This window comes from Ixodes scapularis, unplaced genomic scaffold, assembly GCF_016920785.2.
Source record: "Ixodes scapularis isolate PalLabHiFi unplaced genomic scaffold, ASM1692078v2 PGA_scaffold7__128_contigs__length_106722199, whole genome shotgun sequence".
NCBI lineage: Eukaryota > Metazoa > Arthropoda > Arachnida > Ixodida > Ixodidae > Ixodes > Ixodes scapularis.
In genome coordinates this window covers 18,598,915-18,609,853 of record NW_024609882.1, presented here as the reverse complement: position 1 = coordinate 18,609,853, position 10,939 = coordinate 18,598,915, and the positions used below count along the sequence as shown (strand labels likewise).

At 49.0% G+C, this 10,939-nt stretch overlaps 3 protein-coding genes across 3 annotated transcripts; all 3 read right to left on the bottom strand.

Annotated features, from left to right (window-relative positions):
• Positions 1 to 438: 438 nt before the first annotated feature.
• LOC120837312 (elongation of very long chain fatty acids protein AAEL008004-like) lies at positions 439 to 1,278 on the bottom strand. The gene has a single exon (XM_040206554.1). It carries the CDS (start codon positions 1,276 to 1,278, stop codon positions 439 to 441), a length of 840 nt encoding a protein of 279 aa, XP_040062488.1.
• Positions 1,279 to 4,285: 3,007 nt separating this feature from the next.
• Positions 4,286 to 5,125, bottom strand: LOC120837311 (elongation of very long chain fatty acids protein AAEL008004-like). Its single transcript, XM_040206553.1, has one exon. It carries the CDS (start codon positions 5,123 to 5,125, stop codon positions 4,286 to 4,288), a length of 840 nt encoding a protein of 279 aa, XP_040062487.1.
• Positions 5,126 to 7,915: 2,790 nt separating this feature from the next.
• Positions 7,916 to 8,755, bottom strand: LOC120837313 (elongation of very long chain fatty acids protein AAEL008004-like). Its single transcript, XM_040206564.1, has one exon. The coding sequence runs from the start codon at positions 8,753 to 8,755 to the stop codon at positions 7,916 to 7,918; it is 840 nt and encodes a 279-aa protein (XP_040062498.1).
• Positions 8,756 to 10,939: the final 2,184 nt, after the last annotated feature.

Genomic DNA, 10,939 nt, shown 5'->3' with positions numbered 1-10,939 from the left:
TTCTTGAGCGTGCACACGCGCGCTCACATCTACAGCACTAAAGGCGCAAGCATGAAGCGCTTTTGGATCGCTCAAAATCTGCCGAGAGAATTCCACATAAAGCGGCTTTGTGGATTAACGAAGCTACATTATTGAGACCTTACTGCCTCGTTTCACTTACCAAGCGAGGAAGTAAGTGAAGCGAGGCAACGGTTGGGCAAGGCAGACCTGGAAGCACGTTCCTCATTCGCTTCGCCTATGCCACTTCAGCCACGTGCGACGGATGATCCTTCACGCGGGCAAGAGCGCGGGCAGACGCGCGCATCGTAGTACGTCCGACCTTGACACTGCGCTGTCAGAGGCGTCCAACCTGCCTCGTAACTTGGACGGGTCCGTCGGACGAGGCGCAACCGAGGGCACGCCCCAAAACGTGCGAGGAATCTGACCGGTTTGGGGCAGTCACTCCTCCTTGAGTATACAGACGTCGTGTTGGATGGCCTCGCTGAAGGACTTCCGCTTGTAGGCAAACACGTAGAAGTTGATGAACATCGCCAGTCCGAGCAGTCCTTGGGGAAGGGCCAGGTAGATGAAGAACCTAGGGTATCCGCAGTCGTGGAAGAATGGTATTAGTCCGTGCACAATGATCACACAGTGCTGGATAATCTGCGCCCGGGTCAGATACTTCTTCCACCAGAGGTACTTCTTGTACTTCGGCCCGCAGGCCGCTAAGAAGTAGTAGAAGTACATGACGGTGTGGATGTAGATGTTGATGATGAGACCGAACATAGACTGCCCATCGCCACCGAGTGTGAACCAGAGCCAGCCGTTGGCCACAACCAACGCGTGGTGGGAGGTATGTTGCACCGTGATCTGTTGGTCTTTCTTTCGGAGCACGAAGAAGATGGTGTCCATGAAGTCGATGACACGCACGTAGAAGTAAAAGTAGCCCCACCACAGTATGTTGAGGCTGTTCGCATCTCTCGAGTAGGTCATCCCTTGGCAGAAGATGTTGTAGCCGCCGCCCAGGAACGTGTTGGTCAGAAAGATGTGTCCAAAGAATAGGTTGAGCGCAATCATCAGTAGGTTGTACACCTGTATCGTATTTTTGAGCACGTACGGCTTGCGGTTGGCCATGAACCGCGGTCCGGCGCGGTACACGATGTAGAGGTATCCACTGACGAGGAGGACGATGAACGCAGGGTTCCCCACTAGGAACCAGTCCCTGGTCCGGGGATCGGACTTCGAGTAGAGGGGTCGGTTGAAGTCGCCGAAGGCATCTAGCCTCTCGACGGCCGCCATGACAACACAGTGTGACGCGGCTCTCTAGTTCCTCGCCGGAGCCCGGTCAAACTTGGAAAGGAACCTTTCGCTTTCGGATGCTTGCCTTTAAATAAACACCAAGGCGGGAGGGAAGGCCCTTTTCGCCACTTCTTGGAGAAGGACGCTTTCTCGAGGAAAAAGAGGGGGAGGAGGGTCGGCAATACTCATTGGGCGAGGATCGGAGATCTGGGTCAACGGGAGAAAGCGGCTTTTTATAAGCGAGCTACTTCTGCGCGATGCCGAGGAAGGGCAGTGCTTTGCGACGAGGAGGACTGGCAGAGGCGGTCGCCCGTTGTTCTGTGAGCGCGGTGCTGTTGTTGAGAAGCGGAGGGGAGGACGTAGGACACTGGCGGCAAAAAACTAAAGGTGCGCGCACGCTCGCGCACTCTTTCCAGTTCCGTTTGTTGAGAGGAGCTGCGTGTCACGAGCGTTGCCTCGATGCCAATTAAGGGGCGGTTCGTCGACCTCATTAGGCTTAGGCTATCTCGAGCGAAAATGCTGTAAGGTCACAACTTCGTGCGAACCTACGATTTTATTTTTGTAAACTTAATGCGTGACTCGTAACTGTAGTAGCTGAGTCGATTACGAAGGTGGGCTGAGGCAGCTCGTTCTTGGTATAAATGTTTCTGCGAAACAATGTTACTTCCTCATTTGTGTGGCAGCCCTGATCCTTCAATCAATCAGCCTTGAGCCTGTGTAAATAAAGACTCCGTTCGCTTCTTTGCTTTAGGGGAAGTCCCTTTCTACCTTCTTTAACAGAATACTTCAAAATGAGATACTGATTCAAGCTGTAAGGTATGTACTTTTTGGGCAGGACTCTGTTGTATCAGCAAGGAGGATGCTCTTAACAGGTTTGAATCCCGTTTTCACATCTCGTGTACTAATGGCGCCATATGTAAGAAGGACAAACCTTGACTTTGACTTCGTTTGCGGTGTTTTTTGATGCATGGCGGGCACGTCCAGCATAGCACAGCTATGCGTGGCGTAGAAGTTGACTCGTTTATAAAAATTGTTACCTGAAAATATCAAGTGCATAATTTTTATCAGAAGTGATTAGATAATGAGTCTGTAAAAATAGCGGGTACGCCATAAGTACAGTGACACTGCCGTTTGACCACTGAAGATGTATGTACTGCTAAAAGCGTTTCCTTCCACGGTATTTTCTCAGGAAAAAAGGAAGATACCTACAGTGGGATTAATCGGATCATGAATTTGCTGCACAAGATTTTGTTTACATTTTTGGAAGTTAAGGAACGTAAAGTACTTGACATAATGTCGAGGCACTGCGAGCTTTCACGTGAAATGCTGCGCTAGGCACAGCGCACGTTTTATTTATTATTTAAACTCAACAATACACTCGAAGCGCATTTCAACAATGTCGGGTCAAAGACACATCTTTAGGCGCGTTCATCCGCAGCTATATATTTTTCTCTTCACTAGCGCCACTTCGACTGAGACCCATTTTTTTTTTTCACTCATTTTTTATAACAACACAACAAAAATTAAGTTTGCGCACCTCTTCGACAAACGACTTCTTCAGTGTGGGTCATAGTAATTCCTTGGGGCTTTCTCTCATTCAAGCTAGGATCAATTGTTCCTTGCCCAATCCGAATATATTTGATTGGTCGACTAATGATGTCAGTTGTTGAACTTGTTGTCAGTACATAATCCCAATAGAAATTAACAGTAAAAACAACAGCAACGACAACACGGATAACTGTATAATTACTCAACTGCCTGAGCTGTACAATATACTGCTATCAACTAAGAGTTTTCTGTTTTCTTTGGAACCGCATTCCCCAACACAATAATAAGGTGAAAAAAAATTTTTTTTTAAGAAACGGCAAACAGAAGTAACATTATGTACAAGGACACCCAGGAACGTTGTTGTTTGCCATGTTCTCACCACTCCTTTGCATGCAAAATACTTAAACGTGCCATGAGGAGGTTCCTGAGTACGCCTAAATATGGCGATAACTCACTCTGCGGGCTCTAAGCATCCTAGAAAGCTATAAATCCTAACGGTGCGCGGCAGATTTCCTTATTACAAAAGCAACCGAAGATCGAACACACCGAGGTGGGAGGAACATTGTTCCGGCAGCGAGGACGACATATGACCAATAAACGATACATTTCGTTGAGATTGCAAACGCTGTCTTTACCAAATGGGCATGCTTTTGTAGATGATATAGCAAATAATAGTAGTCAAACATTTCATTGTTCGCGGAGGGGGAACATAATATTGCAATAATCGTCTAAAAAACGACGCATTTCATTTTTTTTTTTCGCGAGAGGGATGTGTATGGTCGTCAGCTCTCGAGCGCGCGCTCGCTGTATTGAATTGTAGTCCGGGCTGTATGGGCAACAAGCCGCGCGCATTCGAGATATCACCCCGCGGTTCCACCGGTCGGAGGCGGAAAGATCCTTCGCCAGTGGTCCTGATTTCGGAACATGCTCCTCCTATCACGGAAGATGACCTCGGTGTGGTGCGATCTTTGATTGCTTTTATAGTAGGGAAATCGGTCGTGTATCGTCATGATTTAGGGATTTCTAGGATGATTGAAGCCAGCAGAGTGAGTTATCGCCATATTTAGGCGATCTCAGAGACCTCCTCGAGGTACCTTTAATCGCTTTGTGTTTGTTAATAGGTGCCGAGCAATGATCATGCACGGTTACTGTCCAGACAGCGACAACGCTTTTTGCACGTATCTACCAGCACACAAACTTAGAAGCTATTTCGTAAACTTTCATTCAAATAAAAAAAGTCCATAACTATACAATGCACGCTGCTGTCAGAAACATCGACTTATCCGGAGTTGGAGCCTTCTGAACCCTGCAGCTCTTGTTCAGAAGACACCCATTTGCGTCCATCTCTGCTCCGAACAGTTGATTCTAATTGCAGAACTTCCTGAGCATGACGACGCTTGGGAAAGACTACAAACACTCGCGCTCCTTGCTGTGTGGCAAAGGCACCACACTGGCGCAGTTAGTCCCTCTTGAGCATGCACACGTTATCTGTGAGTGCCTCGGCGAAGGTCTTCTTCTTGTACTCGAAGAAGTAGAAATTGATGAAGAGCGCCAGGCCTAACATTCCCTGTGGCATGGCCATCAGGAGCAGATACCTCGGGTAGCCGCAGTCGTAGAACAGCGTTATGAACCCGTGCCCGATGATGAGCACGTGTTGCACGATCTGCGCCGTGGTCAGATGCTTTTTCCACCAGATGTACTTCTTGTACTCGGGGCCGCAGGCCGCGAGAAAGTAATACGTGTACATGATCACGTGAATCGAGCAATTCATGGTGACGCCGAACAGCGTCTGCCCGTCACAACCGAGGGTCAGGAAGAGCCATCCGTTGATGACGACCAGAGCGTGATGCCAGACGTGCTGGCGCGTGATGTGGTCGTACTTCTTGCGGAGCACGAAGAACACGGTGTCCAGGAAGTCGGCAATTCGCACGAATAGGTAGAAGTAGCCGTAGTACATAATGTTGAGCGAGTGCTTGTCCGTCGAGTACGACATGCCCTGGCAGAGCGGATGGTAGCCGCCGTACAGGTAAGAGTTGGCGAAGAACTGGTACGCGAAGAAGGCGTTGGACACTACCATAAACACGTTGTAGACGTTGATGAGGGCCTTGATGGGCAGGGGTTTGCGCGACGCCATCAGCTGCGGTCCGAACACGTAGATGAAGAGAAAGTAGCTGGACACTATGCCCGTGATGAACACTGGGTCCCCAACGGGGTACCAGTCCCGCGTCCGCGGGTCGGCCCTGGAGTAGAGCCACAGCCGGAGCTGCTCCAAGAAGTCGATGCGCAACGAAACAGCCATGCTGGGAGAAAGTGCGGCGCGGCTGGGGCTGCCGCTCTTATACGACGACGTGGGGATCGGGGTCAGGATTACGTAAATGGGGCGCCCGATGACGGGGCTGGGTCAGCGACGTACTTTCCCACTCGTCGTCTCTGATCGCGGGCGGGACATGCACGCTTGCCCTCACCCGGTGCGCCTTTGTAAGTCTCTTGGGTTCCGGTCGTTTGCACACTTTTCTGTGGCTGCGCGCGACTGCACTCGGCGTTGGGTGCCCCCGCCGTGAAAGTGCCGTTTCTCTCAAAGGAGCAGTTCGGCCCCCTTTGAAGGTTATCGCCCTCAAACTTGCACGCATTACGCGGAATCTTAGAATAAGTAATAATCACTTTCTGGAGTAATTTATTTATGGCTTTATTACCCTACCGTCAATGAAGTGATTAGATTAGTTCACAGAATAATTTAATTTCAATTGCTGGGCGAATACAGGTGTTGTCTTCGGCAGCAAAAGCGCACGAACTAACGAAATTAAATGGCGGAACCAGAACTAAAACCAAGAAAAACGAAAAAAAAAAGTAATGCAGCCTTAAAACCGCAAATAATAATGGTCCAGAAGATCCTCCCGCTCCCTCATTAGCGCCACCTAGTGTTCAACCGCAACGCGGAAATAGTTCGCAACCGAGGCGCATGTCGCGCTGACGTCTGTAATGATCGCTGCGTACTGTTCACCCGCAAGGGAAAAAAAACAGGCAAAACACACACAGGAAAACAAAACGCACTTCTATTCCAACAGGTCGTCAATCAAGTGCTAGTCCCCGCCCTCGCTGTCTCCACCTGTACTCCCCTGACCGCGCCAACGTCGTTCTCTTCAACAAGCCCACAGGTGACATCCGCGGAGCGATTCCATCATGCCGCGGCTGGTACGTGGTGGTGTATATTTTGCGTACTCTTAATGTACATCCGAATATCTCGACGCATATGTTCGTGTCGTTATAGGAGACAACGCATCTAGCAGACAGCAGAGTGCGTCGTCTACTCTCTGCGCCTCCGGGTTAGGTCACCACAAGCTACATTAATCGCTTAATCGGCCGTCTGCGAACGAGTCCACCGTTGATTTTGGCAAGTTTGCTGGGTTCACTTTTTACGGGAAGAGAACGCTGCGCCTTGAACTTTTACAAAGTGAAAGTCATCCCCTAAATGAGCATTCGATGTACGTTTGAACTTTCTATGTGCCGGCGCCAATTCTTTTTTTTTTTTTACAGCGTAAGAAACACTATGGCCACCTATATATTGAACTAATTTTATCATGTGGTAACCACCACATGATAAAAACACCAGTTCAGTTCCCCCGCTAAATTTACCACTATGCTTGTACCGCCTTTTTTTCTGGTAGGATGTCCCATGATGCGATATGCATGTATGAGGCTTTTCCATCATCGCTCCATCATCAAGATTTTCAAACAGGCTTACTGAGACTAAAAAGTAGTTTTGTTGTGTACACATTTATACAATCGTAAGTTGGTCAGTCCCAATGGGCATCTGGTATCTCAGCTGTAGATGATAAATTTATCCAGTCCAGAAAAACCGCTAGCCTGAGGTCTCCAACGTTCACCACGCAGTGGTGATCATAGGAAGGCATTTTAAGCTGTCCTAACAAAAACTCATGATTACCTCTTTCTCCTCAATGAGAGCTCACGCCCGCTCACGATCACGATTTATTAGAAACAGGATCATCACCCGGATTCTCCCTCGAGGTACAAAACAAAACCAAAACTCACTCGCCGTCATCATCACGGTCATCACGCTCACAGGTCACCACGAATTATCAGACTCACAGGGCATCAGACTCACAGGTCGTCATATTCCCCATCACACTCACACGTCCCCCATCACACACACAGGTCACCACGAATTATCAGACTCACAGGTCACCAGACTCACAGGTCGTCATGCTGATCACACTCACATGTCATAAATATATTTTAAAGCAAAACTTTCCGTAAAAACAATAAAAATGTTATTTACAGTTTGTCGCCAATTTTTGTTGCTGTTTTTAGAGCGCAGCTCTTGAGGAGGAGGAGGCAAGAGTACTGAGGGGAAGCTATGTCCCTCCTCCCTCCTTCTCACGTCCTCATCCTGTCTGCTACTCCTCCTTCCGAACGGCGTCGCTCGGAGGGAGGAGCATGCCCCATTTGGTAATGACAGCGTTTGCAATCTCAACGAGAGGTCTCGTTTCCATTGGTCATATGTCGTCCTGGCTGCCGGAACAATGTTCCTCCCATCACCGGAGATGAGCTCGGTGTGTTCGATCTTTGGTTGCTTTTGTAATACGGAAATCGGCCGCGCATCGTTATGATTTATAGATTTCTAGGATGCTTAGAGCCTGTAGAGTGAGTTATCGCCATATTTAGGCTATCTCAGATACCTCCTCGGGGTACCTTTAATCGCTCCATGTTTGCAAATGGCTGCCGAGCAATGATCATGCCCGGCTACTGTCCAGACAGTGACAACGCTTTCCGCACGTATTTATCAGCGCACAGATGAAGAGTAGTTAAGAAATAAACTCTTTCGTAAAATTTCATTTAAAAAAAAGGCCTATAACTGTACGATGTACGCGGCTGTCCGAAACATCGACTTATCGGGAGTTGGAGCGTTCTGAACCCTGCAGCTCTTGTTCAGGGGACACGGCCATTTGCGTCCATCTCTGCTCCGAGCAGTTGATTCTAATAGCAGAACTTCCGGAGCATGACGACGCTTGGGAAAGACTACAAACACTCGCGCCCCTTGCAGTGTGGCTAAGTCACCGCACCGGCGCAGTTAGTCCCTCTTGAGCCTGCTCGCGTTATCTGTGAGTGCCTCGGCGAGGGTCTTCTTCTTGTACTCGAAGAAGTAGAAATTGATGAAGAGCGCCAGGCCTAACATGCCTTGTGGCATGGCCACCAGAAACAGATACCTCGGGTAGCCGCAGTCGTAGAACAGTGTTATGAACCCGTGCCCGATGATGAGCACGTGTTGCACGATCTGTGCCGTGGTCAGATACTTTTTCCACCAGATGTACTTCTTGTACTCGGGGCCGCAGGCCGCCAAGAAGTAATACGTATACATGATCATGTGGATCAAGCAATTTATGGTGACGCCGAACAGCGTCTGCCCGTCGCAACCGAGGGTCAGGAAGAGCCATCCGTTGACGACGACCAGAGTGTGATGCCAGACGTGCTGGCGCGTGATGTGGTCATACTTCTTGCGGAGCACAAAGAAGACGGTGTCCAGGAAGTCGGCAATCCGCACGAATAGGTAGAAGTAGCCGAAGTACATAATGTTGAGCGAGTGCTTGTCCGTCGAGTACGACATGCCCTGGCAGAGCGGATGGTAGCCGCCGTACAGGTAAGAGTTGGCGAAGAACTGGTACGCGAAGAAGGCGTTGGACACTACCATAAACACGTTGTAGGCGTTGATGAGGGTCTTGATGGGCAAAGGCTTGCGCGACGCCATCAGCTGCGGTCCGAATACGTAGATGAAGAGAAGGTAGCTGGACACTATGCCCGTGATGAACACTGGGTCCCCAACGGGGTACCAGTCCCGCGTGCGCGGGTCGGCCCTGGAGTAGAGCCACAGCCGGAGCTGCTCCAAGAAGTCGATGCGCAACGAAACAGCCATGCTGGGAGAAAGTGCGTTGCGGTCGGGGCTGCCGCTCTTATACGAGAACGGGAGTCGGAGTCAGGATTAGGTAAATGGGGCGCCCGATGGCGGGGCTGGGTCAGCGACGTACTTTCCCACTCGTTGTCTCTGATCGCGGGCGGGACATGCACGCTCGCCCTCACCCGGTGCGCCTTTGTCAGTCTCTTGGGTTCCGGTCGTTTGCACACTTTTCTGTTGCTGTGCGCGTGTGCACTCGACGTTGATGGATGCCCCCGCCGTGAAACCGCCATTTGTTTCAAATTAAGAGCAGCTCGGCCCCCTTTGAAGGTTATCGCCCTCAAACTTGCACACATCACGCGGAATCTTAGGATAAGTAATAATCACTTTTTAGAGTAATTTCTTCGTGGCTGTATAATACTCCACCGTCTATGAAGTGATTTGATTATTTGAAAGAATAATTTAATTTTAATTACTGGACGAATGCAGGTGTTGTCTTCGGCAGCAAAAGCGCACAAACTAACGAAATTAAATGACGGTACCAAAAACAAAACCCGGAAAAACGAAAAAATGTAAATACAGCCCCAAAAGCACAATTAATAATGCGCCAGAAGCTCCTCCCACGCCCTCATTAGCGCCAGCTAGTGTTCCTCCGCAATGCGCAAATAGTCCGTTACCGAGGCGTGCGTCGCGCTGACGTCTGTGGTGATCGGTGCGTACTGCTCACCCGCACAAAAAAAAAGAAAGAAAAAAAAAAACAGGTTGGACACATACAGAAAACAAAAACAACAAGAAACGCACCTCTATTCGAACAGGTCGTCAATCAAGTGCTAGTCCCCGCCCTCGCTGTCCCCATCTTCTACTCCCCTGGCCGCGCTAACGTCGTTCTCTTCAACAAGCCCAAAGATGACATCCGCGGAGCAATTCCATGCCGCGGCTGGTACGTGGTGGTGTCTATTTTGCGTATTCTTAATGGACATCTGACTATCTCGACGCGTATATTCGTATCGTTATAGCAGACAGCGCATCTAGCAGAAAACGGAGTGCGTCGTCTACTCTCTGCATGCGCCTCCGGGGGATGTCGCCACAAGCTACATTAATGGCTAACTCGGCCGTCGGCGAACCAGTCCACCGTTGATTTCGGCAAGTTTACTGGGTTTACTTTTTACAGGAAGAGAACACTACGACTTGAAATTTTACACAGTGAACGCCATCACCTAAATGCACATTCGATGAACGTTTGAGCTTCCTATGTGCAGGCGCCAATTTTTTTTTCGATTTATATTACAGCGTAAGAAACACTGTAGCATGCCTATATATTGGACTAATTCTGTCATGTCGTAACCGGCACTGCATACGCTGTGTGAACATTTCCATATTTCGTCATTTTTTTATATACATATTCATATTCATATTCTTTATTGTAGCTCTTAATAAGAGCCGAGCAGTCACGGAAATCCAATGGCCCATACAAGAAGGTTTATGACAACTTGTTCTATTTATGCAAGAAGAAGTAATGTCATGAATCCGTCCGATCGACAAATAAAGAAAGTTAACATTTTCTCCCATCCCGTCAACGTCAGAATTAAATATGGCGACAGTAAAGCAAAAACGGTCATCATGAAAGCAGAACGAGAGCTGCACCTGAACGCATTTATACTTTTCGAAATGCGTACAACGCGCCTGCACGCGCGGAGGAGACACATGTAGGCTTGGTTGTAATACAATATATATACTGTTCTAGAATGATAACAACCACCTTGCAGAAACATTGAGCTCAAGACGAGCTTTCTCCCGGGTCTGTCAAAAAACTGGGTGAGCTTTCCTGCGGACCCACAGAACAATGTGGGTGAGCATTTCTCCGGTGAGCTTTTTTCTGGTGAGATTTTTTTTCCTGGGTTCGTTATATATGACGAGGAGCGTGCGCGTGAATCTTGATATGCTACCACGCCGCAATAGGACGCAATACGCAAATAGACGACGTCATTTTTAACCTAACTTTTATTCGCGTGACGTGGTTACAGTGCTTACACTTGGTGGCCTAAGCTAAGTTCCTGAACGGGGTGCAGAGCCACTCAGATAAAGAATGAGCTGTGATCAGTTCACCTCAGTTGTGTAACTAGGGTGTGTGTGTGTGTGTGGGGGGGGGGGGGGGGGGGGACGCCCGGGTGCAACGCTGTTCAGGGAATGCAGCTGGGTGTGTGT